The sequence below is a fragment of the Ammospiza nelsoni genome, chromosome Z (genome assembly GCF_027579445.1).
Source record: "Ammospiza nelsoni isolate bAmmNel1 chromosome Z, bAmmNel1.pri, whole genome shotgun sequence".
In the NCBI taxonomy this organism is placed as follows: Eukaryota; Metazoa; Chordata; class Aves; order Passeriformes; family Passerellidae; genus Ammospiza; species Ammospiza nelsoni.
The window spans coordinates 26,568,203-26,595,797 of NC_080669.1; the positions used below are offsets into that span (position 1 = coordinate 26,568,203).

At 36.0% G+C, this 27,595-nt stretch overlaps 1 protein-coding gene across 1 annotated transcript in view; it reads left to right on the forward strand.

Moving 5' to 3' along the window:
• Window positions 1-27,595, forward strand: part of ADAMTS19 (ADAM metallopeptidase with thrombospondin type 1 motif 19) — a 132,917-nt gene that overhangs the window by 89,047 nt on the left and 16,275 nt on the right. Inside the window, exons 11-21 of the mRNA XM_059492476.1 lie at window positions 236-337; window positions 3,112-3,242; window positions 4,790-4,959; window positions 7,930-8,057; window positions 8,736-8,856; window positions 10,833-10,913; window positions 15,335-15,492; window positions 16,204-16,357; window positions 19,113-19,248; window positions 21,532-21,736; window positions 23,705-23,857. Of these exons, the coding sequence (XP_059348459.1) occupies window positions 236-337; window positions 3,112-3,242; window positions 4,790-4,959; window positions 7,930-8,057; window positions 8,736-8,856; window positions 10,833-10,913; window positions 15,335-15,492; window positions 16,204-16,357; window positions 19,113-19,248; window positions 21,532-21,736; window positions 23,705-23,857 (1,539 nt within the window). The remainder of the gene's footprint in view (window positions 1-235; window positions 338-3,111; window positions 3,243-4,789; window positions 4,960-7,929; window positions 8,058-8,735; window positions 8,857-10,832; window positions 10,914-15,334; window positions 15,493-16,203; window positions 16,358-19,112; window positions 19,249-21,531; window positions 21,737-23,704; window positions 23,858-27,595) is intronic.

Here is a 27,595-nt window from a genome sequence, read left to right on the forward strand (position 1 = left end):
GAATTATTGAAGAGCATGACAGCAGCAGTCATTGGGGCAGAACAAACGGGGGATCTGGAAGTCCTAGGGAAGCACAATTAATGAAAGTCTAAGCAGACTCTGCCCACTTGTTTTTTTTTTAATGTTTAATATGTCTTCAAATGTATTTCAATACCATCAAACTAGTAAATTTAGACAACATTAATGGACTGCATGCAGCAAGTAATTTTGTGCTTACTCTTTGTTTGGTTTTCAGCATGTCATTTGCACTGGGTTGTGGTGTAAGGTGGAGAGTGAGAAGGAATGCAAAACTAAACTGGATCCACCAATGGACGGAACAGACTGTGACACTGGAAAGGTATGCCTCTGGTGGAAAAGCAATATTAATTATACCAAACATCTAGCATTCAAGGAAACAAGCAGAATAGTTCTTTGCTGTTCTTTAAAGTTCCTACTTACCTCAATTATCATACAAATAAGCTATATACAGTTGCATGTACTATATATGATATATTGTATAATAAAGAGATGAAAAGAGAACATTTCCCTAAAACCAGTGAATTAAACAAAGGTTAGCCAAAGAGACAGATGTTTTAATATTTACGCTGTTTTATTTCAACTTCTTTCACATTTTTTGTCATATTTATGAATAGAATGCAATTGTTGCTCTTCCAACTGTAAATAGAAACTTAAGCTTTCAAAGATATATAGTTCTCAGCTATGATTTAAGATTTAGAAATAGTCTCTTTGAAGGAATTGATAGACAGTTGTTAAAACCTTTCAGCATAAGTGTTATCAAGAAATACGGTGTAAAAGAGTGTAATCCCATGCACATTTAAGAGTCACAAATTCTATTAAAATCATGCCATCACAGACACATTAAATCAGACTTAGGTGAATTGTCCTTCAAGAGCTTTCCAGTTAAAATTATTTGTGATCTTTGTATATATCTGTAAATGAATATAAATAACCTCAAACAGAAAACAGAGAAAGAGCATACATATGTCTTGAGATTTTCAAGATACTGTGCTGACAGCCATTTCCCACAGGAGTGATTTACTCTTTGAGTCATATTACATTCACCAAGACTCTCATCTTTCTCCTAAAATCAAATCAATCAATTAATATCAAATGTTCAGATAACATGCTAAAGGAAAGCCGGATTGTGTTTCTGTTCATATCTCTAAAATAATGACAATTGCTTCAGTATTTTAATTCTGATAAAATTCGTAGTTGGTACTGTCTGAAGTCAATACCTGGAAAGTAAGAGACATGAGTTTTGTTTGATATCACAATTTTTACATTGAGACTGGCCTGCCCATGCTATGGAATAAGAAAGCAGAACCTCTTATGATGATTACACACAATTACTGATTGTAATTAAAACAGCTTATTGAGCCAGGCTAAAGAGATAACTTATTTATGTATAGCAGTAGAAAACAATGCATTCATTACCAAAACATGGCAGGGGATAAGAAAGAATTATTCTTCTTATTTGCTTTATTATCTGTGCAGGATGAGGTTTAGGATACACAGGTCACTGGCTTTGGGGTTTTTTTATTGATCTTGTATTGTTCAATACTTATTATTGTATTGAATAAGTATTGTTGTCTTGTGCTCCTCTTAGGGTCTTAGGAAGTGATGGAAATGTCATTTGCATAGCGTCCTACTTGGTTGGGGTTTAAGTCAAGAATTTAAAAAAATCCCTTAGGCTGCACAGAGAGCAGATGCTATCTCAATAGAAAAATTTGTATTTTATCTGAAGCAATAACTTTAAATTGTATATGAACATTTCTGGTTTGAAACATCCAAGAGATTTACAAAATTTATATTTTCTGGTTGTAAATCTAATGTAGAGATGGAGACTGCCTACATGAAGACTTTTTAAAAATGGAATAATTATGCCTTCATTGTAATGTGATGATTAAAGAGAGAAAATTAACATCAGTTGATCAGTAAAGACCAGTTTCAAACTGTAGGTGAAAAGGCTACCACGTAAAGATTCAGCATAGACATTAAAACTTACAGAAGTATGTTCTAAAAGAAACAGAAGTCTCTTGATTGCATTAGTGACATCTTTTCTTTTGCTACAAATACAAGGCTTGTTTGGGAAGTCTGTTATCCATTGGTAACAGTGGTTTACCAACAGTTCAGAAAGTAAAAAGAAATTAGTTAAATTACTGATGTTAATGTCATTAACTGATGATTGTTTGCTTTGTAATTGCTGAATCATTGAATCATGAAATTTCTAAGGCGGGAGAATTCCTCTATTTCCTAATACATGGGACAGATATTAAGTTGGTATAATTTGATAAAGCACTAATTTTTGCAGAGTTTATGGTGATTTGTATGAGATAGGGACATAGGTTACAAAGCATAACAATAGTGACTGGAAAATTTTTGAGTGAGAAATTGCAGCTTTCCTAGTAAATTATATGCATGCAAGATCATTGATTTTTTTATTACTATTTTATAAATGCCAGAAATTCTCTAGACTTTCTCAACATCTGCTTTTTGAAGCTTCCAATTTATCTTTGAATACAAATGGTGAATAAAATCTCATTTCCTCTATTACTTCTAATATGTCTTTCTGTTGAGATTGTCACTGGATAATGAGGGACCATGAAGTTCCTGCTGGTGGGAACTGTCATGCTGAGCCGAGCAAGTCCTGAAACGGCCCTGGACACTGTGCTGTGCTCATCTGCACAGTTCAGCTGGGCAATGATCCCTGCAGCAGGTTTGGGCTGGACCCTAAAATGCTTTCTTAGGCATTTTAAAATGTCTTTCTAAAATGAAGGGAGACAGCATATTATGGACACCTCCAGTGAAGGAGGTATCCTTCATTGGAAATTAACTTACTTTTGAGGTTGTGGACAAGAAGTGAACCTGCTCCTTGGCCACTGAAACAGAGAAAGGTCTCTGACTGTTGCATTTACTAGGACAGGTAAAAAAGCTTTGGAGTACTAGGCAAAAATATATCTGACTCAAATACATCTGAAATACATCTGAATATATCTGAAAACGATGTATTGAACCAAATGTTTATGTTGTGCTTCCTGTGGGCTCGTGGAGAAATGAATTGTTTTTCATACGCCTTGATTTATTAACCTAAGAGCTGATTTTTTTACCTAGTGGTGCAAGGCTGGAGACTGTATCAATCGGACCTCTTTCACGGAGCACATGGAGGGGGAGTGGAGCGCATGGAGCACTTGTAGCCGCACTTGCAACACTGGAATCAGCAGTCGACAACGCAAATGCCCTGGGTAAAAACAAGTTCAGGTTTCCATTGCTGTTCATCAGAATTTCTGAACAAAATTTACATCAGAACAGGACCCCATGAAGATTTAGTTGGCCTTTTTCTAAGCAATTAATACTTTATGAATACTGAAAAACACTTAGAAGAGTGCATATTTCAGGTATTTTATTGCATGGCAACACTATTTTTCATCTTTTCTGCTTCTGTCAAGACCCTGGATAATATTAACAGAAGAATAAAACTTTCTTTGTAAGCTTCACCTGAAAAAGCAACAGAAACTTAAATTTAAAATTTCTGACTTGCAGATTGTTAGTGTGTAATCCCAGTCTTTAAATTTTTCAACTTGAGAAGATTGACTTCTCCTTCTCATCTGCAAAACCAAGGAACTGAAGGTTTGGTGAAGCGATCTTTCTGCCCTCAGGCATTTAGATAGACATTTCTCAGACATTTAGGTAGATTATCTGGAAACAGAATTTAGATTCCTTATCTTGTGAAAATGAAAACCTTCCGCCATTGGGGATAAAGGCTTTTACTTTTCACTGTATCTCAGTGACCAGCTAAAAGGTCTTTTCCTTTTAATTACTCAGTACCAGTTTGATTTGTTTTTGGTGTCATTTATACACCAAGTGAAAAAGAAAAGAAAATATAGGCATAGGAGTGGGAAAAGAGTGGAGTAATGAAGGCAAGTATAGGGAAAACTAGTCCAGAGTGGATAAGGCTCGAATCAACTGTTTAAAAAAAAGAATAAAACAAGGGGGAAAATGATGAATTATGGAAAACAGTGTAGCAGATTTTGGTGTAAAATAGGCAGGGGGTTTAAAAAAGATACATTTGCATAAAGAATTTTGAGGAAAAGTTGTATATGGCTATACAAAAGCATGAGGATTTAACAGAAATTTTGATATGGAGAATTCTTTCATAGTTCATGCCATTTAAACACCACTTTTAAGCTATACCCCACAGCTGTATACCTTAAAGCTCTTTCTAGAATTTATGGATGTCTTAATTTCATGCTCATTAATTCATTTTTCCAGGTGAGGTTCCAAATAATGAGCTCCAGTTTCTGCAGTTTTCTCTTGTGCATTTGTTCATTCGCACCTGCAAGCGCAGCTGGAGTGACCAAAGAGAAACAAAGCATTTGTCTGAACCCCGTAACACCACACTTGTAGGAAAAGGAGAGGTAGCAAATCTGCAGGTGTTGCTTCCTTTCAGTAGGCCCTTTGGCTCAGCCCAGATAGAGAAAAATCTCAATTTTATCAAAACTGTATCTTAGGCTCTCCTGACTGAACTCCTGCTAGTCCTCATGCTTTCTTGAAGCTAAATGTAAATTGTGGCTTAGCACCCGTCACTCCTTATATGTAATGTAACCAGTACAAAGAGAAGGCAAACATGTTTTGTTCTGTGACTTCAGTTTTTCATGGGTGATTTCTGAATGCTAAGTGTCAACAAAAAACCCTGCTATTTTTAATTTGTGTCTACCATAAGTAAACTATACTGTAAGTTTGACAAAATATTGCCAACAGTAAAGGGTTGTATTTATGCCGTCTTTTCTAGTTCAGGCCTTGAAGGACAGTGTCATGGGCCCACAATGCAGTATAGGGTGTGTGAAAATCCTTCTTGTCCTGCTGGAGTGCCTGCCTTTAGGGACTGGCAGTGCCAAGCTTTCAGTGTCAGATCTTCATATCAGAAGCATGTGCACCAGTGGCAAGCTGTCATTGATGATGGTAAGTGTAAACTATCTCCCTTGTTCTTATAATCTGTTTAAATGGCTTCCAGCTTGTTGATATTGTGGTTAATCAAGAAAGATGTAGTTAAAACTAAAACAAACAAACCTCAAATACAGTATTTTTGGTAAGTTATTTTAATTTCACAGACAAGATCTGGCGATACTTTTGTATGCTCTAGAATATTTTATCTTTTATTCCCATTGAATTTGTCCTACTTAATAGGTAATAACTACATTTAAATGAAAATCCAGTCATCTTTTTCCTTTTTAGTTAGAATTGTAGTATGAAGTGACTCAGAAATACAGCTTTCTGGAGTAATGCTCCATTATTAAACATGGCTATATCAGTTATATTTTTTACCTACAAAGCCAAAGAGACAATGTTGATGTTGCGAGCCTTTGTTTTTGGGGAAGGAGAAAACTTAAAATTGGGAGTATTTTACATATCAGTGTTTGATTTGGCAGCAGTGTGTAGATAATGTATGGTGTAAACTTTGGTTAGATTTCTATAAATCCTAGAAATCCTGGGATACTGTATGCATGCTTCTGTGCAACAAACTTGCTTAAATACTGTATCATTAGGAAAATGCTCAGGTGAGAGTATAGTAAGGTCAGACTTACATTATCTGCAACAATAATGTTGGTGTAAAACATCAGTGACTAAGAAAACAAATTCCTTCTTACTGGAACATTGAACAGTAATTTCCACCTCACTGAATTTTCTGTAAATTCTTGTGTTTTAATTTATTGAAATTAGAAGCAAACAAAGAAAAAAGCACAACAAAAACACATCAGTTATGAAAACAGTTGACTTGAGAACTTCACAAAATCATAGCAAGCTGTAATAAAGAAAACTCAAGAATGACATAGCAGTACTATAAGTGTGTGTTACCAAATTTTAAGGAGTTAATTACTGTAAATTATTTTTACTCTTGAAACAATTTATCAGAAAACATTAGAAAGCATTGAAGACTGTTTTTGCTATCAACATATTATATGTCTAACTCGAGAAGTGTTTTTCTTTTCTTCTGAGCCTTCTCTCAAGGTGCCAAAGGAAAACTTTAGATACTGTTTTCATTAGGCTTGTATGTTAGCTCATTTCATTGTAAAAAGAACTCTCTCCAACAGTTACAAAGATGCTTATCAAGTCAATTAGTTTGGTTTTTTTAACTACATTTTGTTTTAGCACAGGAACACATTTTTTATATCCTAAAGGACCTAAATGTTTATCTGGCTTTGAATAAAATGATTTAATTCAAATGAAAAAATCTTGACACTGTCGTGTGCCATGTTAGAGTACAGATCTAATTGTTTTCTGAGTGATCCTGTTATCTCGAGGTGTCCCTCAGGAGAAACAAAAGTGGACCAGCCAGATAATGCCTGTATCCCGGTTTACATTATTCTCAAATCCTTAATTGTTTGCTCTCTTAGTTTACACTAACTGTGCACCATGTCCAAAATAGTTGCTGTATGTGATCTCCTGTAGTCTGCTGAAGTTGTCTGGTGCTGTTTAGTTGCTGTCTCTTTGAGTTCAGTGTCTTTAAAATAATGTTTAGGTCATCAATCTTGTATTCCTTTAAAAAATGCTGATACCTGCTTAAAGCCCCCAGGGAACTTTGAGTTTACTGTTTAAGGAGGATAACTGGAATGCAGAGGGCACAAACTCAGGCTGCTTTTCAGCTGGAGATGGCTTGTGTCTGACTAGCTTCACATGTTGGCAGAAGAGATCACATCTGTTTGTACTGGTCCTCTAGTGATACCCTGAGGCTCTGTCAATTTTAGTAATTTAAATGTGCCCAGACCACTCTGTGTTGTGTAAGTCAGCTGGCACAAAATTCCTCTGTCTGTACTTTTCTGCTCCTTTGCATGCTAAAACTACTTTTTTTGAAAACAGTCCTTTGCAGATAGCAATTTCCAGTCTAGACTGAGCTGGTGCTAGTTAGCAAATGCAAAAAAATGTGGCATAGACTGTTTTACGGTTCAGCTGTATAGACAGTAGAATTCCAGTGCCCCTGAATGTTTCCTGGAACTGTTTAATTTACTAATAAAAATGCACTCCAGGAATCTAGAAGTCAGTATGAAGTCAGAGTGGTATAGATTGTATCCAAGTGAAATCAGTTTCAGGCTCAGGACTGACTTTTATCCTTTTAAAAATCTGCAACAGATTTAGGAAGAAGTTCTGAGTAAGTACATTTGCTAACAAAGATATGAAAAAATCCTGTCATTTTGTACTTGGTTGACCACTGAGGAGAGACTTAGTTTCTTTTATTTGCTGTTACTTTCACAGTGGTGAGACAAACTTCATTGTTTATGATGTGGCCATTAGGAATACATGGATACATAGGATATTACTACATTTTTATGCTCTTTCATAATTAGAAGTTATTTACAGAATGTTTTAGGCATTTATTGGAAAATTGCTTGAACTTCATAACAATGTTAGGAATGATGTTTCCAGGGGTTTTGTGGGGATTTTTTGTGTTTTTTTAATGTGAACTTCGTAAATTCATATCTTTTTCTTCCAATGGTGTGTCAGTTATTTCATTTTTTTCTCCTTGACCTGCAGAGTTAGGAAGTCTGGAAAGTGTTAACTTTCTTTTTTAACCAATATTTATGGTCTGACAAAAATATAGGAGAATAAAAGTATAGATTACAACCAAAATATTGCAACAGCTGTAATGTGTATATTCTTAATTGCAACAATGAGCATGACATGAGTACTGTGTAGGCCAAGTTTATAGCAACAGCATGCTCTAGGAAGAAAAAACCCCAAGTTTTTTTAAACAGCTAAGAAATTGATCAAAATCTTTTTTGTTTTCCCTGTGTGTAAGATAACTTCTTATGCTAATGTAGCTGCATGCCATGCATAAGCAATTATCAGTTTTAACAAGCGTATTGATGATAATTCTGTATTTCTAAAGTTCCCTTTTTCTAATAATGCACGTTTTTCCACCCATTGCTGCTACAGAAAAGCCGTGTGCTTTATTCTGTTCACCGGCTGGAAAGGATCAACCCGTTCTTCTAACAGAAAAGGTGATGGATGGGACGTCCTGTGGCCAGCATGGGCTAGATGTCTGTGCAGATGGTAGATGCCAGGTATGAGTTAATTGTTTTGAACCTGGGTATACAGGCACACACCAAGCATACACATGTGTTAAGACTTTAGAACATTTTTATTTCATATTAGGCTGTTGTCAAGCTACCCCTGATATTAATTCATAGAAATGTATCTAACAGTAATGTGGAGATGCTTGAGTAAACTTAATTTCTGTTAAACTGAATGCTTTTGATCAAAACGTGGGTATAATTTATATTTACATATTCTGGACCTGCTTATGCCCTATTCAGAATAAGTCCTGACATTAATGGCACTTTACCGTTGTGGGCATAGCAAAGAACCATCCAAATTTTGAGTAGAAAGCAGGAGAGGCACATTGTGTTCTCTTAGTGGGAAGGCCTGAGGAGTGTGGTCTGATGTGCCACAGGTCCCACCAGGAGATAAGACTGCAGTTGTTTCTGCAAGTTTCTTTTGGGAGAGCAGCTGGTAGAGTTAGCCAACCAGCTAGGAAGAGTGAATGCAGCGCTCTGCATAAAGTCACAGGGGAATTTTCTATGCGACAGATCTCTGCCATGAGCTAGTGCAACCCTCACTCTCAGCAAGGCTGGGTCATGCTGGCTAGGCATCTTGAGGAAGGGTGAGGTACCTGATACTAAAAGCAACTTTATGAAAAACGTGGCCTATGTCTCAATAGCTTTTATTTTCTTCTCCCACAGAAATTTGGCTGTGATGGTATATTAGGGTCTCTGGCTCGTGAAGATCATTGTGGTATATGCAATGGTAATGGAAAGTCATGCAAAGTTATTAAAGGTGATTTTAACCATACCAGAGGAGCAGGTAATGTCTGTTTGTTTATTTCAAATTCTAAAGAAACAAATGGCTTTTTGATTACTTGGAGCATTGGGAAATTAAAAAAGCTATGTTTCTTAAAATTATGCAACTCCTCATAAGAGCTTTAGATCCAGCTTTTTAAAGATGCTAAGACATTGAGGATAAGAGTGCATAAGTATTTTCAAATTTGTTGCAAAGTTATTTCACATTATTTCATTTGCAAAATGAAGGAAAGATCTTACATTGAGATACACTCTATTTCATAGGAGAGACTGATTTTTAAGGGGTATGAGAAATTGGGTTTATATTTTTAGCAAATAGAGTGTTGTAAATTCTTTTAATGTTTAGCTTCGTTTAGTGTTCTTCAAAATAAAAATCCAAATTATGATTTTTTATTTAGAGCAATGTTACCAAACTAAGCCAGGCAGTGAAAAATCATAAAGGCAAATGCATGAAGAAGTCTAATACCTCTTCATTACTCATTATTTTATTTTAATAATAACATATGATAACAAGCCAATAGATTTTCTAATGCAAAATGAACATCAGATATCCAAATGCTGCTGTGATCTTTCCTGTTAATGGGAATAGCTTACTGGCTCCAGCACAACAATGTGGACTGAGTAGAGAATTGAAATCCTAATAATGTGCATCTTGCACCATGTACACAAGTATCTTTTCTTTGAAACAGCATTTGACCAACTATCATCATTTGTTTGCTATTACACTTTCAGTTTCCTCAGTAAAAAATATGTAGAATTTAGAGGTGGCAAGTAAATCACAACAAAAATACTGTAATTATAAGCAGACAGCATATCTTAGAAAAATAAAGGACTTCAGTGGATTTCAGACTCAAGTATAGTACTTTAGGCAAGAGGCAAAAGTTACGCATAGTCTTCAAATGTTTATGTCTGGCCCTCTGAAGCAGAATATAAGGCAAATCAAGCATCCCAAACCCCAGATGAGTCTGGAGGACTACAAGATATAAAAAACCAGCAAAGACAGTTCCTGATAATAAAATCACATTATGTCAGCTCTCTTCAATGGCTAATGTGAATTTCCACACACTTTCAAGTTTGTTTGTGTCAATCCTCAGTATTGTGGTATTGCCATCTTAACCCTTGTGTAAGTTATTTTACTTCTCAAGAAGCTGTAAACAATATTTAGGAAGTGTTATTATCTCTTACAGAAATGAAAGATGCTGCTTTAACTTTCACGTTTCAGGATTATTGAAAAAGTATTGTAAATGCTAAGTATTTTGTTGTAGGATATCACATAGCTACACATAATAAAAGATAAAATATTTTTTCCCTTTGTGAAATGTACCTAGATAATCTAAAATAGGGGATTCTTTTATTAATTACATTCCTGCCTGTAGTGGTTTCCACCTATGTTGCCTTTTCACTGAGTTTTACTTGAAGTAAAATGTTCAACGTCCTCTCTTAGTCTCACACTAGCAAGAGACAATCTCAATTTGAAGTAAATAAGATTTCAAAATCAAAGCCTATCATAACAGGGCTTGAATATGTTAAATGAAGAAGGAGAGGAGATACATAAAACAAACTAAAAACCAAGTAGTGGGAGGATGCTTAGATTTTAGCATCATGCCATTTGTCTTTACATGCTGAGTGAAGCTGGAATTATTTTACAGTCATCTGGTGGTCATGATGACACTGAACCACTTATCTAGAAATAGCTACACTGGCTCCAGCCCCAGTCTCCAAGCCTCACTAGTTCTTGTTATGTTTTACTGTGCCGTACTCTTTTAATTATGTAGCATTATATATATATGTTACATATAATACACAGTTCCATAGCTTTTCTTCAATTTGGAAGAATCTTCAAAGTACTGCTATATAAATTATAACGTGCTACCCTTAAGGAGCAAAATAAGGGAGAAGAAATGAGAAAGCATACAAGATGTACTTTTCTATGCTTTTCTATTTTTCTACTTAACTTGGGACATCTGGTCTCATGTTTAGGTTATGTGGAAGCTTTGGTGATACCTGCAGGCGCAAGAAGAATCAAAGTTGTGGAAGAAAAACCAGCTCACAGTTATTTAGGTAAATATTATATATGTTTTAGTGTTAATGTCCTGTTTTGCTCAACACTGAAAAGTGCAAGCTAAACATGCCTTTGTCATTCAACAAAGCTCTGAGTAGAAAAATAGATCTGTGAAGAACTTGTCTAAGGAACTGAAGAAATTATTACAGAACCATTTTTCATATAGGTCTTCTTTTGGACTTTTGTCTTATCTTTTTTAGAGAATATTACAAACACTGTATTTAGATTATGTAAAAAATGTCTGTGTATATATATGTATATTTGCACATTTTCAATTTTTTATATGGAAAGTATGTTAAAACTACTGAAAAGAATTTTGTGCTCAAACTTAAAATAATTTGTACTCAGAAAAGAAGACACTGAGCATCATAAAGAAGTTCACTAACAAAGTCAAACAGGTTATTTGAAAGCATCAGAATTTGAATTGCAGAGGAATAGTTTTTGAATAGGCATAGCATAATGAAAGTTTTGGGGTGAGAACTTAAGACTTTAATCTTAGAAACGAGATTCTTCACATGCTGTGGTTTAAAATTTGAAAGGTAAACTATATTAAAGTCTTTCATGTTTCATGTTTTCTATTTTACAGTTCTTTATGCTAATGTTATGTGGCACCATACTTGGTTCTGTACTTGAAATTAGTCAATACAGGCCAATACTATTTCTGTTTGGTCTCAAACTTTCCTTTATAGAGGAAATCAGGAAATGGTTGAGAACCTAGGGGAAAAAAATAAAGACCAGCCCAAGAAAGGAAACTTCTTTGTTGGTAGGTTACAACAGGCTGCCTAACCAAGCGAAGTCTGTTGATGAAGTGCTCTTACTTCATCTGCAGGAATCATCATGCTTGCAGTCTTTGATCTGGCTTAGCAATTTCATTAACCTGATATCTGCTGGAAAAACAGCACAGCAACCTGTGAATAGTCCAGGAGACTCTTGGAGTGTACTGAGGATAATTTTTTAATCAAAACTATAGGCCCAAGTAATGGTGTTCCTGGACCTTGTTGATTTCTTCCCAACCCAGATGAATTATTTAGAGAGATGGTGGCAGCCTAGACTGCAATGATCATGCCCTGCTGGAACTCATCATTTTTAGGGATATGGGCCAGGTGAAGACTAAAGCCAGGACTTTATGAGAGCGAACTTTCAGTTATCTAAGGAATTGGTAGATGGTAGCACCTGGGAAATTGCCCTTGGGTCTACCAGGGCAAAGCAGAGCTCATTAAAGATTTAGGATAGCAGCTTGTTAAAGATTTAGGATAATACTTTTTAGTCACAATTAAGGATAATAATTTTTCCTAGATTGCAAAAGCTCTTGATTATGCCAACATATAAGAAATCAGGAAGGCAGGAGAATAGCATGGGTGAGAATGTTTTTACCTTCTGGTAAAAACAAAGTGTAAGAATGGAATGCACAGGCAGTGGAACCAGGAACATATGTCCTAGGAACTATATAGACATGATGCTCATATATGTGGGGATACGTTCAGGAAAACTAGGGCACAGATAGTGCTGATTGGCAAGGAATGAGGAGGTTAATAAGGGTTTCTACAGGTTTTTAGTCAGAAAGGGGATAGTAAAGAAAATACACCCACAACACACACTGAAAAATAAGACAATAAAACTAATTATGGTGGGCGTGGAGAATGCTGCAGTGCTTCACAGTTTTTTGCCTCAGCTTCAGTGGTAAACACTTTTTCCACATCTTTCAAGTCCCTCAATACCAGGGTAGGGAATGGTGGAATGATGTTCCTCCCATCCTGGATCAGTTTTAAGACCACCCAAGGAACTGGAACATACACAAATATATGGGATCTAATGAGATGCATCCCATGGTCCTGAGGATGCTGGCTAATGTAGTTATCAAGCCACTCTCAAGTATATTTGAAAAATCATGGCAGCCTGCTGTAGTGCCCACTGGCTGAAGAACAAGGGCTATTGCATTATTTTTGAAGAGAATAGGATAATGAAGAGGACACTGGCAACTAGCAGTCAGTCAGCCTTAGCCCTGCTGTTTCCAAAAATTACTTAAATTTCAAGTCTTAATGTTCTTAATATGTATTGAAGGGACACCTGATAACCTGAATGGAAGTGAAGCAATTACTTCGTTGAAAAAAATATCAGTGACTGTACTTTCATTTGGAATTGAATTCAGATGATTTCTACATTTTCTGTAGAAAAGTAAGGGTCAGTCAAAATGACATTATTTTGACACTTTTCTTGAAATATGAATATATTTTGGACAAAGCAGAAACCAAGATTCATTAAGTTAATACAGTAGAGTGATTTGTCCATATTAAAGAAAACCAAATTATTAGTAGGTACTGATTTACCAAGTGGAGGACCAGAACCAGGGTAATGCTTCTCCCCACTGAGAAATGGGGATGAAATGCAGTAGATGGACTGATTTGTTGCATGTCTGGCTTTGTATCCTCTCACACCTCATTAAAATTAGACAGGTGTATAGTCTTGGCAGAGTAATTAAAAAATACATTGCACTCATCACCATCACTTAAATGCCATTGTTGTGATGGCTGCTTTATGCTCAACAGAGATACAGCTGTAATTAGTCCCCTTGGTATAGCACTGAAATTGTGGTTGTGGTTGCATTATTAAAGTTGTGGTAGGCTTTCCCAGTCCAAGTGTTCTTTGATGGTCTTTTCAGGTGTAGGTTTATTGCTTGAATTACCTGAGAAAGGATATCTTGTGTTCTGAATGTTCTTCCCATTTTGGGTTACCTTGTACAGAGTAAATTCCTCTGTCAAAAGTTAAGCAGAATAGGAATATATGTGCAGTATGGAATAAAACTCAGTGAACTTGCTTACAAAATGGGGTGTGACAGAGTCAAGAACAGAAGCTGCACTGTCTGAATCCAAATCCACATCCACATTTAAGGCTTGCGGACACACTTTCTGGCTTTTTCTAAGACCAGTGACTCATATGAGGAATCTGAAAGCAGAAAATGCAAGATTTGGCATATTTCTGTATTCTGAGCTGGGATTCCAGCTTCCTGCGCATGTCTACATGCTATGGCACACGCATTCACTTTAAAGACCAGACAGAATGATTTCTGTTGCTCTCTGGGGAGAGGATGCTGCTCCATCTGAGCAGCGTGACCCGGCTGGACCTTGGCATGTTTGAGTGTATTTCTTTAATTTCTCCCCTGAGAAGAGGATTAGCCCCAACAGTTTGAACACTGAATAGAACTTAATTACCATTAATAATTGAATGCTTTAACTTAAAATATTGGTTTTTAAATCTTGTAGAATCACTGGTTCTTTTTAGTACAAGACTGTTATACAGTGTTAATGGATTTTATAGTCTTAACATCTATTACACAGTGCTGCAGTTGTACACTTCAGTGGTGTCTTATTCAGTTGGATTCCTGCCAGCCCATAGGCCTGTTGCCATTGTTTCCCATAGAAACAAAACATAACAGTATAAATATGAATAGGAGAGGACATGATTACAGGAATGACTCACATTAACTTACAACTTTAAAAAGGGAAATTTTGGAACATGTGGACGTTCTCTTACAAGAATCTGATGCCAAACATGCAATTTCAGTGAAGTCAGACATGTGAAACTTTTTGTACAGAAGATCTCTTCAAGTCTACTTCACATGATTATTCAAAACAAATTGGACCAAAATAAAATATTATACCAAAATAAAATGGACCAAAATAAAATAAAATTACAAATAATTTACTGAAGAATCTATTTCATTTACTATAGAAAATGTCAATTTTATTAATGTAGAATTCTTTGTTTTCAGTGTATGGAATATATATTGTCTGGTTTGATCATATTTTTAAATATAAATTAGATCAACTTGAGAATGATTCAGCCAAAAAGAAGAAGCTTTTCCTATTAATTAGAAGCATGCAATTACATGGTGAAAATGTGTAAAGTCTTATCAAATTCTAATGTGCAAAAAAGGCAAGTGTAGTTATTAGAGAGAAAAGAATTTTGAAGTAGAATTTTTTTTTTTTAAGTTTTAGCTTAGGTCCACAAATCTTGAAGAGTCCCATGTGAAAATTGTGTTTCCCATGCTTTTATGGATTATAGAAATGGCCACCCTGGGAACAGAGAATATAGTTCCCTTTGCCTTAAAGTAATTCAGTGTTTAAATTGTGAGTTATGCTAGAGTCTGTCAGTCTTCTCAGGCATTAAAATGCTGATTTGAAGTATTAATTTGAAGTAATGTTAAATACACACAATTTTGCCAGGCATTCCCTCCAGAATGTGTTTCTGAAGCACATATCAACTGAAGTTCATGTAAAGCAGGATCAATAAATATCTTTGCAATCAGAGTTAGGTGAATTTCACCTACTTTTTAAATTATCTGAACAGAAAGTGAGAGGAGAAGAAAATCACTACTGAACAGGAACCTTTTATATTGGGTTTTTTTTCATGTATTTTGCAGCTCTTAGGGATGCTGGAAAACAGTCAATCAATAGTGATTGGAAGATAGAACATTCTGGAACATTCAATATTGCTGGGACCACAGTCCATTATGTTCGGAGAGGTCTCTGGGAAAAAATATCAGCCAAAGGTCCCACAACATCACCCTTACATTTACTGGTATGACAATTCAGTTTTTTTACTTGATTCCTATGATATAGGATAGTAACTAATATTTTTTCCAGACTCCTCAAGAGAATGAGATCAGGTAAGATATACCTGATTTTGTGTTTACATATGTATCTATGAATGTGGGAAGGAGGGGATGAGGAGAGAGAGGTCTGTCAGCCTTGTTGTAAAAAAATGCATTTAAATCCAAGAGCAATCTTTATGTTGTTGAGGCAGCATTGAAGCTCTCAGCATTCCTACAAATGTCATAAAAAGCTGATGTGCCAAATAAGGGGAAAAATTCAAATTATTCTCAGGTGTTTTTCTGAAATCTCTTGCAGACTATAGCACAGCATCACCATTTCAGAATTGCAATCACCAAATTCTCTGTGAAAAAAGTGGAATTTCGATGCATTTCGGTTTAGGAGAGGAAAAGTTAATAGCCACCATAAAGAAAAAGGGAGAGGTGATGGCAAAGGACTTCATAAAATTCAAATCTTTTAAATTAAAGGAATTTTCTTAATAAAGCAAAATATTTTCTTCCATTGGCTTGATCTGGATGCTCTAATTAATTTATTCTAGCAAATCCATTAGGAGGGCTGAAAGGCAATAGTGCATCAAGTCATTCTGTTGTGCTTTTCAAGGTGATCTACTTGCAGCTTGGAGCTTGTCTTCCATACTGTCTCTGTATTTTGGAAGGTTTTCGTTCTTTGTATCTTGCAGGTGCTGCTCTTCCACGACCAGAGCTATGGTTTACACTATGAATACACAATCCCATTGGATCCTCTCCCTGAAAATCAGAGCTCTAAAGTACCAGAGCCCCTTTTCATGTGGACACATTCTACCTGGGAAGACTGTGATGCTGTATGTGGAGGAGGTAAAATAAAAGGAAAATGTACAAACACACACACACACAGGCACAGACACAGACACACACACACGAAAAACACATGAAAAACGACTATGTGCATGCAATATGCATGTATATATGTATTGCAAATGTGTGTGTGCAATACACACCTATATTTATAAACACTGTATGTTTATATGTAATTAGGATTCTGATGGTCAGTGTTGTATATTTAATACTAATATCCTCATTGTGGTTTGTATGTTTCCATACAATGTAGACGTATGTCAGTCTTATGCTTTCTGACTGCATTAAAAATACTGTGATAGCTCTAGGATGAGATTAAAACTAAATATAAAAAGTAGCAAAAGATGGTAATGACGGAACAAAATCTAGACTAACAAGCAAATTCAGGACACAGTTGCCAAGAAGAAATACAAGTGCAAGAGCTCGAACAAGAATAGAAAGTGCATTCCAGTCTGCATTTGGAACTCCTGAAGATAAATGATCTGTAAGAGACATTTCAAACCACAGAAAAGCTGAATCCCAGTCTCAGATCAAATAAGTACAGTTAGTAACATGAGTTGAGGATGATCCAAAAACATATGGAACAGATATTGCAACAGCAGATATTAGTATACTGATATGATATTTTTCCTGAGTTTATTAAACATAAAAAAGTGATTTTGGAAGAACAAAATATGATTCTGAAAACAAATATTGGAATATGAGCAGTATTGATGTAACAAAGTCTTTCAAACTGTTTTCTAGAAGATGTTATTTAAAATGATACTTACTTACACTTAAAAACCACTTCAGATAGGGGTTTTTTTTAAATAAATGCCATGGACAGTGATGTGTTTATGCTTTGTGCAGTTAGTCAGTGGGTAATTTTTGATAGCTGTCTTTCATGCTGACAGCTTTGACGGTCGTGGCTGCTCTCATCAACAGTTCTGAAAACTGCCATGCAGCTTGTGATTGAATAGGAAGGCCTGGAAATGCTTTTCCTTCTCATAACATCAGCATAAAGAACACCGTGTTCTAGCTCCTCTGACTGTGTGAACAATCCTGGTGTCATGAAAGATTGCTTAGTTTCCATAAACATGCTTTTTGTGGTTTGGTAGGAAAGCTTCTTCCCTAGAAGGTATTTTGTTCATGGTGCTAGTAGCATCCTCTGATTCTTAATAGTGCGTCCCAGTTTACTTGTGAATTCACACTTTTTACAGTTTCCTGATGTATTTTTAGAATAATTTTAATGCTACTACAATCTGTCATTATTGCCCCAGATATTTCTAAATATTTCTATCATCTGCAGAAATCTCAAAATGCAGTATGTCAGTAATTTATTCTATATTAATGCTTAAATAAATATTTAAATGTTTTACTCTAATGTTTATATATATATATATTTTTTTTGTAACTGGTCTTCATTTTATGTTATTGTCTAAAATAGCTAAGTTATTACAAAGTTCCTTAGAAGGTAAATATTCTGAAATACTACTGAAATATTTTTCTTACTCTGGACAAAACTTTTTTCCTTTTTCTTTTACTTTCTGGCTTAAATATCAAGCAGCAACGAAATCAAAATACCAGCTCTTACCCTCTTTAAGTATTTTTGATTAAAATTTAACATCAATGTTTTGATTAATATGAATAAATAATAATACAATTATCAATAGTTTTGCTTAATTGCTCAAAGCATGTGTGAGGATAAAACTATTGATGAAGACGTGGTTTTGTGTATATTTGCACATGTAACTGGTCTGTGACCTCCTGTGTTGCAGAAAAGCTTTCTTTGCATGGGAGAGAATATGAACACATAGATGTATATATAAGTGCAGAAAGAATTGTCAAACATTTCAAAACCTGTGATATGACAGATTAGTTGCATGTGCTCTCACGTACACAAGCCCTATGTAAAAATGTCAGCAGTGGTCATGCACATAGTGTGCATTTATAACATAACTGCTTCATCCACGGGCTCATTTTTCACATCTGGTGAATGTTCATGCTTAAGCCTGCCCTGCTCCTGCACACAGCCCCTTTGCCAGTAAACTTCCAGACAGAGTAAAAGTAACTGCAAGAAAAAATGGTTCTAACTGAAATCCTGAATTCAAGGATTGCTAGTTTTCTAAAATTAAGGCTCCAGTCTAATTGCAAGTTACTACTTGTGATCAGTATTACAGTAAATTCTAATTTCTAATCTTTCCATGTTCAAGAGACACCAGGCTCCAGGCCACCATCTGGACAAGGACTCTGTACACAGCATGCACTCAATCTCTGCAGCAGTACCCCGCTTCCTAAGTGATTTTCTGACCCTGCAGATCAGGTCATCTGGCCTCTAGTTCATGGGAAATAGTGCAGGCTCCCAGCTGAAGGATGCATGTGCTGATTGCCTTTATCTGAATGCCAGCCACAATTTGTCATTTCTTTCCTCATTTTATGTAGTAATTAACAACCGTATTTGTAGTTTTCTTCAAGCATTGCTCAGTGATAGAGTTGCAGTGGTTGAGAAAGAAAATTAGAGTGAAGGTTTGGCCTATAACTAGTTGCAGGAGTAAAGCAGAAAGACTCTTGATGCTGGTGTGCAAAGACTAGGTTAGAAACTCACAATGTTCCCTACAAACTGTAGGATTTTTTTCAGATTCCCTGCTAGTTTTGAATTTCTTACACTGGTTTTTCAGTTCTTTTAGCCAAACTGTGTATGAAATAGCTGTATCTGTGTCCTTAACAATTTGCATATTCTGGATTTCCTCAAAAACCTGCTTCTTTTTTTTTCTAGGTGAAAGAAAGACAACAGTCTCTTGCACAAAGATTATGAACAAGAATATCAGTCTTGTTGACAACAAGAAGTGCAAATATTTAACAAAACCTGAACCACAGATCCGCAAGTGCAATGAACAACCCTGCCAGACAAGGTAATAGTGATTTGGTTAAATTAAACTATAATATCTAGATGTCAAAGCAGTGGACTGCTTCTCGCAATGAATGGGCAGTAAATACATTCATTCAAAATATAATAATGCAAAATAAAGGGAAAACAGAAATGCTGGAAATTGTTTCTCCTGAGTTTTAATGAAAGAGAGTCCGTAAGCACCATGCCTGAATAAATTCTTATCCAGTAAAGCAGTTAATCCCTTTACTCAGGAAGTATTCTCACAGACTGATCTGTGCTACAAAACTTAAATGCTGTTTATATAAAGACATATAGGGGATTTAATCGCATATTCCTAATTAATGATATGTTTCAGTGGGATTTTTTTTTTGAAGCAAGGATGTCTTTAAAGCTCTGGATAAACTCTGGGTACCCTAAATAGTAAATAAATAAATAAATCCCTGTTTATCACTTTTTTTGTGTTAATGCAGCTTGAAGTGTAGCAAGCTTGCCCCTCACTCCAGTCTTTCCTCTCACCCCAGGAGAGGGAAGTCCTTGTATGTGGATCAACAAACAGACTGAAGTGGACTCTGGTGGTTGAGCATTGCAGGAGGCAGGAGGCAGCTCCGTGTGCAGCCTGTGCCAAGCAAATCCCACCCACCACCCACTGGTGTTCCTGCAGCTGAGCTGGCAGCCTGCTCCTTGCCCTGGCTGACCAGGTCAGCACAGGGGCCCATTTCAGAGTCGTACCACTTGGCAGCTAAAAATTATTTGTTAAGGAGGTCCTCCAGAATTGCATGTACTTTTTAAAAGCAAATTAGAGGAAGTCCACACCTTTCAAGGGAGGGGAAAGCAGCTAGCAAGAGCTGGCTAGCATCCCCAGGAATAAGCACTAGGATCAGTCTGCTGCAGTCATCTGGAGGACAGGTAGATGGCATTTTTAAACAAAATAATGCAAAATAAATTAAATGCAAATACTGCTGAAGAAAGTATGTAAAGTGAACGAAAAGGCATAGCTTTCTTGGAAAGGATGAGTACTGAAATTGATAAAATATGAAGTATGATACATTTTAAGTAAGACAAAACAACTGACATTTGGTCTTCCACAAAATAGGGCGTTACCCTTTGGAGGGATTATTTAAACTTCATTGTATGCATATTTGAGAAGATATTTATTTTGTTTTATTAGCACCACTGTTCACTTAATGGATAGAGATGGAATCATCTGATCTTTTTCTGAGGCATTGTCTACCATATATTTTCAGTATTCTGTGTTTTTTCCAGCTTATTAAGTGACAATTTAAAAACTTTGCTAATTGATACTCAGATGCTGTTCTGAGAAATGTAGAAAGATTTAATAATACAATTTTTTAAACATTCTAAATGATAATTACAAAATTTTATTACCTTTCAGGCAGAAATGTTACCAAAGCATACACTTGCATAAATACTTATTTGCTATGGGCCTATGAAGAAATATCTTGAAGTGTATTTCATCATCTTGACAGGTCATGATTTGTAAATTATATATCGGGACAGATAACAAAAAAACTCCTCAATTAAATGTTTCGTTGTTTTGCTACAAATGCATGACAGAAGATTGAAAAAATGTTATTAAATATCAGTTTCCTAAAAACTTTCCTTGCAAACTAAGTCTCCTTGAAAACTTTTGTGTTTTCAGGAGACAGAACATCAGGGGCAGAGCTGTTTAATTTTTTAAAGGCACATGGCCATAATGTGGATCTACAGAACATCTGGGGGAAATTATGTTCTAGAACAATTGCTCTCTAGGTATGTGGTCTGTGCCAAACTGCATCAGCCTTCCCTGCGATTGTGATTTAAGCCATGCAACCTGTTAGGCTTTATTCTGAAGAACATGAAGAATTTTGGGCTTTTGTGCTTTTTCCAGGGCAATGAGTTTTTCACACTTGAGTGATTCTTGCAACACAGTGTTTTCAAGGAATGCTGGGCTTTAGATGCTTGAGATAGATAGACATACAGAGAATAACAGGCAGGCTGATCAGGGATCTGTCATCTTTATGTGTATATATATATTGGAAATTTTCTAATTGGGATTACAATTAGAGGAAAGTAGTTTGAAAACATAGGGGTAGTGCTCTGGGGAAAGGTTAGGATTTCATTAATACCATATTAAATTTAATATATGTTAGATTCATAAATACTCCATTAGCAAAATGACAGTAAAAGGAGGCTGAAAAGATGGAAGTGTGTCTTGGGTGTATACACTTAGAATAAGTGAATAAGATGTGAAGGCATTTTTTCCCTCCTGATTTTGTATTAGTACATTGCCTGTGTTTTTTTGCAGATGGATGATGACAGAATGGACACCATGTTCAAGGACATGTGGAAAAGGAACCCAGAACAGACACGTAGCTTGCACACAGCAGCTCAGAAATGGGACCCTGATCAGAGCTAGGGAGAAGGATTGTCTGGGGCCAAAGCCTGCTTCTGCACAGCGCTGTGAAGGCCAGGACTGCATGACAGTGTGGGAGGCAGGAGTCTGGTCTGAGGTGATGCATTTATTTATACTCCATATTCTCCAAATACTCCACAGTTGTTATTTGTGCTTTGGTATTTTTTGAAAACAAGGGTTTTTTCAGCATCAAGTGACACAGCTCAGCCTAATGATTTTCATGGTCCTTTGTGCAGTGTTTTGGCAAAGTGTTCAGGGGCTAGGAAAACCAGCTGTGTAGAGCTACTGAATCTTACCTAGTTAATGTTGTGCAGATCTCTTCTGGCCAGTTCTCAAGCACGTATCATCAAGTATGTCCTGTGTGCAGTAGTGGGTAACTTGGGGGAAATAGAATTAAGGCACCATTTATCAGCTACAAGACCTTGGGTTCAGAGTGGAAACATCTGGGATGTACTTTTGTACCAAGGGATGTTGATCAGCAGATGAGTGATACCATTCTGCTTCAGGGAGGCTTTGAGGGGAGCCTTTGGCAAAAAAAGGACATCTTCTTCCCTTCCTCTTTCTTTTCTGCTCTTTTTCCAAACCAACAGCAATAGACAAATGAGCTTGTACATAACACAATTTCACATATGCTGCATCCTGAAGTATTGCTGTAAAATATAATCATTGTTCAAAAAGCTTTATTAATTCAAGGTCTTTTAATGTGCTTGTCTATTTGGCTTTCTTCATCTTTGATTTCTTCTAAAATTAACTGGAGGAAGAAGAGTATTGTTCTCACTGCCATCTGGACAAGATGAAAGGGTTATTTGGAACTTCTCCTTTCATTGAAAGAGTAAAGGCAATTCTGATTGCCTCCCAGACTAGAAGCTGTGCGATGAATACCTCTGTGATCAAAATACGAATAGCAGCTTCTGAATGTGGGTGCAGTCCCTTCTTTCAATTGCTCTACTCAGCAGAACTCCTTGATCCCCAAGCAAGAAAGAGCTAACAAATAGGGAATGTTTTCAAAGATGGAAAGCACATGCTAAGGTAGAGACAGGAGATATAAGTAACACCAGTTTCTGGTGAGGTACACAGTTTTATGACGCAAGAGCTGGTTGTGAGAAGAAAGGCATCCATTTACAGAGATGAGTAAAAGAAATCAGAATCACAGATTGTTCAGTCAGTTTGTTTTACTTGAGAGATGAGAAATGAGAGAGCATGTTTTTGTTGGAAGCAATAAATATTTTTTGAAGAGCGAGGTATTTCCCATGGCCATTCCTACTATCACCATTATGTAGGAAACTAGCCATTACTGCTTCCTGTGGTTATAATCAGCTTGGCACAAGGAGAGTTTTGATCTGCAAGCAGTGGGATGATCAAAAGCAGTGATAATGTCTTGAGAAGGAAATGGCATCATTTTTGGCTATGTAAGGGGGAATGGTGAAAAAACCCCATAGATTAGGACCTTCTAAGCAACTTGAAAAGAGCTTTCACATGCTGACTATATAGTGACTTTGAATTTTCATGTTCAGTCTGGATTCTTGCATCGTTTTGGAATATTTACTTTTCCATTCTGCATTTTTTTCCTCCTCCCAAAAAAGGCTGTTGGACACTAACAGAGCTTTCCTCTGTTAGTAGATATCTCTGTTAGTAGATATCTCTGTTAGCAAGATGTAAATTGCTTCATATCTGATTCATATGAATGTTATTTTGATTTTCTTTCATTGTATTTCATTTTATTGGAAGAAGAAAGATTGCCTTATATTTTTAGTGTAAAACTTTGCATTCATTTAATCATGACTTCTTGGATCATTTCTTATTCCAAATACTATTTTGTCCTTAAGCAAGTAATTTTTTACCTAATTTTAGGTAGAAATGAATCAATTATCATTTTGTTCCCTAAAGAATTTGTGTTCAGTTTTTCTTTTTTAATAAATCTAGTATTGATGCTATTGAAGGTTGGAAGTTAGGAGATCACTGAAGCTGTGAAATATTTATGCTGACCTGGCAGAAGTCATATAGAAGGGGATGAAATGGGGTAAGTGAATTTTGTAGAAATCTGGAAAACCATTTTTTCCAACAGTGCTCTGTGAAGTGTGGTAAGGGAGTACGGCATCGGACTGTGAGGTGCACCAATCCACGCAAGAAATGTGTTTTGTCCACAAGACCTAAAGAAGCAGAGGACTGTGAGGACTATTCCAAATGCTATGTCTGGAGAATGGGAGACTGGTCTAAGGTGAGTAATCCTTGATACTAGTACCTCCCAGCACCACACATTTTGCAAGTTGAGTTCTTAATAAGAATTACTCTTATCAAAAGTGTACAGATGTCCCAGCTGAGGGAACAATAAGGCTATAAACAAAAAAAACCTAAACTGGTAGTCGCAGTGAGCCTACAGTATAAATAAAAATCAGGAATATAAAGTAAATGTGACATAAATCTAGAATATAATGCAAATTTGTATTATCTTATTGTGTGAGGCAGGCAAACAGCTTCAGAAACTGCAGCCAGCTCCAACCTTACTATTCACATATTTTGTTAATTTGTGTTTGCACATTTTATTTGTGATTCCAGTAAAGTACACTCTCCAGTCTTATATACTATCAGCTTTAGCTTATTAAATTTCCACATAAACCATTTAGCATGTGGGAAGCATTTATTACTGTTTTTCTTTTATTTTTTTTTATTATTATGGACACTCAGCATAACTGTCATTACATTATTTCCTTGGCATATGTGTTCTGAGAGGTGGATACGCATTGGTCAATCAGTAACAAACAATATTAGTTAGATCTGTGATTAGCCTTCAGTATCTGATACAGTTTTGTAAAACCCAAAACATGCTGAAATTCTGAAATTGAACCTTGTCAAGGTTTTCTCTTGCTGTATCACAGACCACACTTCAGCAGAAAAATTGTAATCTTTTTTTATTTCCTTTGTTTCTCTTCATAACTTTGCACACACTTTTACTTTCAGCACCTAACATTATTGCAGCATTTTTTAAACTTGCTTGTATGGAGAAGTATTTAATGTATTTTTAGTTGCCTTTCATGTGATGTAGGAGCTGGAAACAAGGACTAAAGCCAGCAGTGTATGGCTAGCCAGCCTTCCAAGAATTAGCTTCAAGTACTCTGTGAGTAACTAGCTACTTCAAAAGCACATAGTATAACCATTATTTTTTTTAAACAACAGAAGCAACTAACTTTCAGTAGCAATATTACTTTTACAAGAAGATATGTTTGGCAATAATATTTAGTATTTCCATTTCTCTACTACATAACCACAGTGAAAACCTGCCTCATTTAGCACTAGCACCAGTCGGAAGTAAACCATGGAGAAATGACCATCTGCTTTCTTAATTGAAGCAATCATTCAAATTGGGGTTGCTGAGGCTATGTGGGTATGCTGAGACAGATACACTGTGTTCCCAGTGCCCTCTGGAGTGAAGAACTTTATCCTCTCTGCGCCTTTCACAACCTTGTCACAGATGAGTGTACAAAAACTTATATCTTCTTGTTTACAATTTACTGGCAATTTTGTATTTCCTGCTCTCTTTTTTGAGTCAAAGCTGTAATACTCTCACCCAAACTGCACTTTGAACTTTAAAATTAGGACACAGGGAATTATGGAATTGGCAAAATCTTTTGAACAGTTAACATACAGTCTGACTATGACTTGTGCAGCAGAGATTTTCCAAGATTTTATACTAAAAAATAGATATCTTGATTTCTCTACAGGGACAGACAATTTCAATTTAAAATAGATTTGGATGTGAATTTCTTTTCTCTGTAAATCTTCTGTTCCATTGAAGGACTACATAGCAAAATGAAGTCATGGCCTACATGTTGATATGTCTGCAATGGTGAGAACAAATGAAAAGCTTGGGTGAATGTTAATCTTTGCTCTGTTTGTTTCTTATCCAGTGTTCAATGCAGCCTTCTGTGTTCAGTTTTTACTCTAGGATTGGTTCTTGACATTGACAGAAATCTGTTCCTTTGAGCAGAGGCCAAGTTCCCTCTAGCTAATGCCAAGACTTGGCTTGAAAAATTTAGATGATGCTTCTCACACATTGAAACAAGAGGCCTAATATCTTTACTTGCTTTGCTGCTTCCTTTGAACTCCTAAGACAGAATTTTTTAATTAAGCTTAAATTGCACTATTACTGAAAAGGTAACATGATTAATAATTATGGAACGCTGTAACACAGTTAGTTTGTTTTATTGGTATAGTCATGTAAAGATCAAATAGTTTTTTGACCTCTATGTTTTAACAATACCAAGATCAAATAAAATTTGACCAAAATTCCAAGTTCCAATACATCAATTATGGAGATAGTAGTCCTTCTAAAACTCAGTCTAAAAGAAGTCTGTACAACCCAGCCTGTGTGCAATCTTTAACTCTGTAATGGTGTTTAAGTTAGTAGAGTGGGTCAATATGCTAAAACTTGCTGTTCATAACATCACTTAGGCTCTGTGCCACCTTTGTGAGGAATATAGGTATGATGAGAAAGGAAGAATAAAAGCTCAAACTGAACTTCTGGAGCCAGCACCTAGCAGCATTGCCCAATGACACTGTATTTTCCCAGCATATGCCATCCATGGCATATCCTACCTAACAATGTGCGAGTTACCTTCAAAGGAGGAATGCTTAGAGATCATAGCTACTCTAGCACCAGCTAGGGCAAGGTGTTGTTAGCAACAGTGTCCCTTGCTAAGCTGCCCTCTGGCTACCCATTTCAAAGCCATACCAAGGACAGGATCATGCTCAGAGTCATTCATCAGCTAAGTATAAACAATTAGGCTGAGGAGAGGTGAAATTAAATTCATGTGAACAGCATGTTTACACATCTGCAAAGCATACAAAAGAACACATCATTGTAGAAGTCATTCTCCAAAAACCACTTAAATTTCATGCAACATAGGGTGCTCAAAGGGCATGTCTACAGTACTTTGTGTAGGAAAATGTGTATATTTTTGTCTGCTACTATCACACTTTTCAGCCCCATTGTCGGAATAAATGAAGCATGAGAACCAGAATGAATTTTGGAACAAAGAATAATTTGGAAAGGGGATATTGAAAATGGTAATTTAAAACTTTGATATAATATTATATCATTCAGCAAGGAAAAATAGGAACAAAGGTCTGGACAACAAACTAGAATTTAGAAGCAGCAATTTGTAGGTGAAGAGATATACAGTATATGTCTATAGGAGATCAGAGAAGATAATGTGGCATAAGTTGTAAAAAAGATTGGTAAAAGGATGCATTCTGTAGAAACTAATGATGGAACAGCAGCAAAATTTCTAAATAGTGTCTATGTGTTAGACCAGAGATGCTGAGGAGTCAAATATGACATCTGAGGTAGTGGTCCCAACGGTTGGCATGCAGTTCCCTTTGTCTATAGCCTGAAGAAGGCAAAAACATGAAGCAAAGGTTAATCTCCTACTATTTTCTATTGAGTCTGGAAGGGAATTTGAGCCAACTTCTTAGTTTTTACAACAATGAATCCCAGAATTCACGTCCTATTCCAAATTATTTAGTTCAGAGAGTATTTCAGTGCCTCCCTAGAAAGTGTGTGTATGTGTGTGTGTGTAGTCAGATCCCTCAGATCCCCATCCAAAATTATTAATCTCTTTTAGATTCTTGGAATGGAATAGTGCTGGCCATGAGTCAAAATTACACTATCAGTAGCAGTAGTGTAATATTGCACTATCAGTAGATACATGGACAAAGCAATTATGCAATGGTGAAATAATAGAAGTTAAATTAATTATGTAATCAAGTAAATAACTTTCATATTGACTTAAATATAGTTAATTTGCAGCAAATTATGTATGTCTTTGTTTCAGAATGAAGCATGATCAAATAATGTGGAAGATGTCAATATAAGGAAATGGCATTGGAGATTTTATGCGTTTCTAACCAGTCCTATAATATTAACAATATTAACATATTTTGTTTCATATAAAGGGTT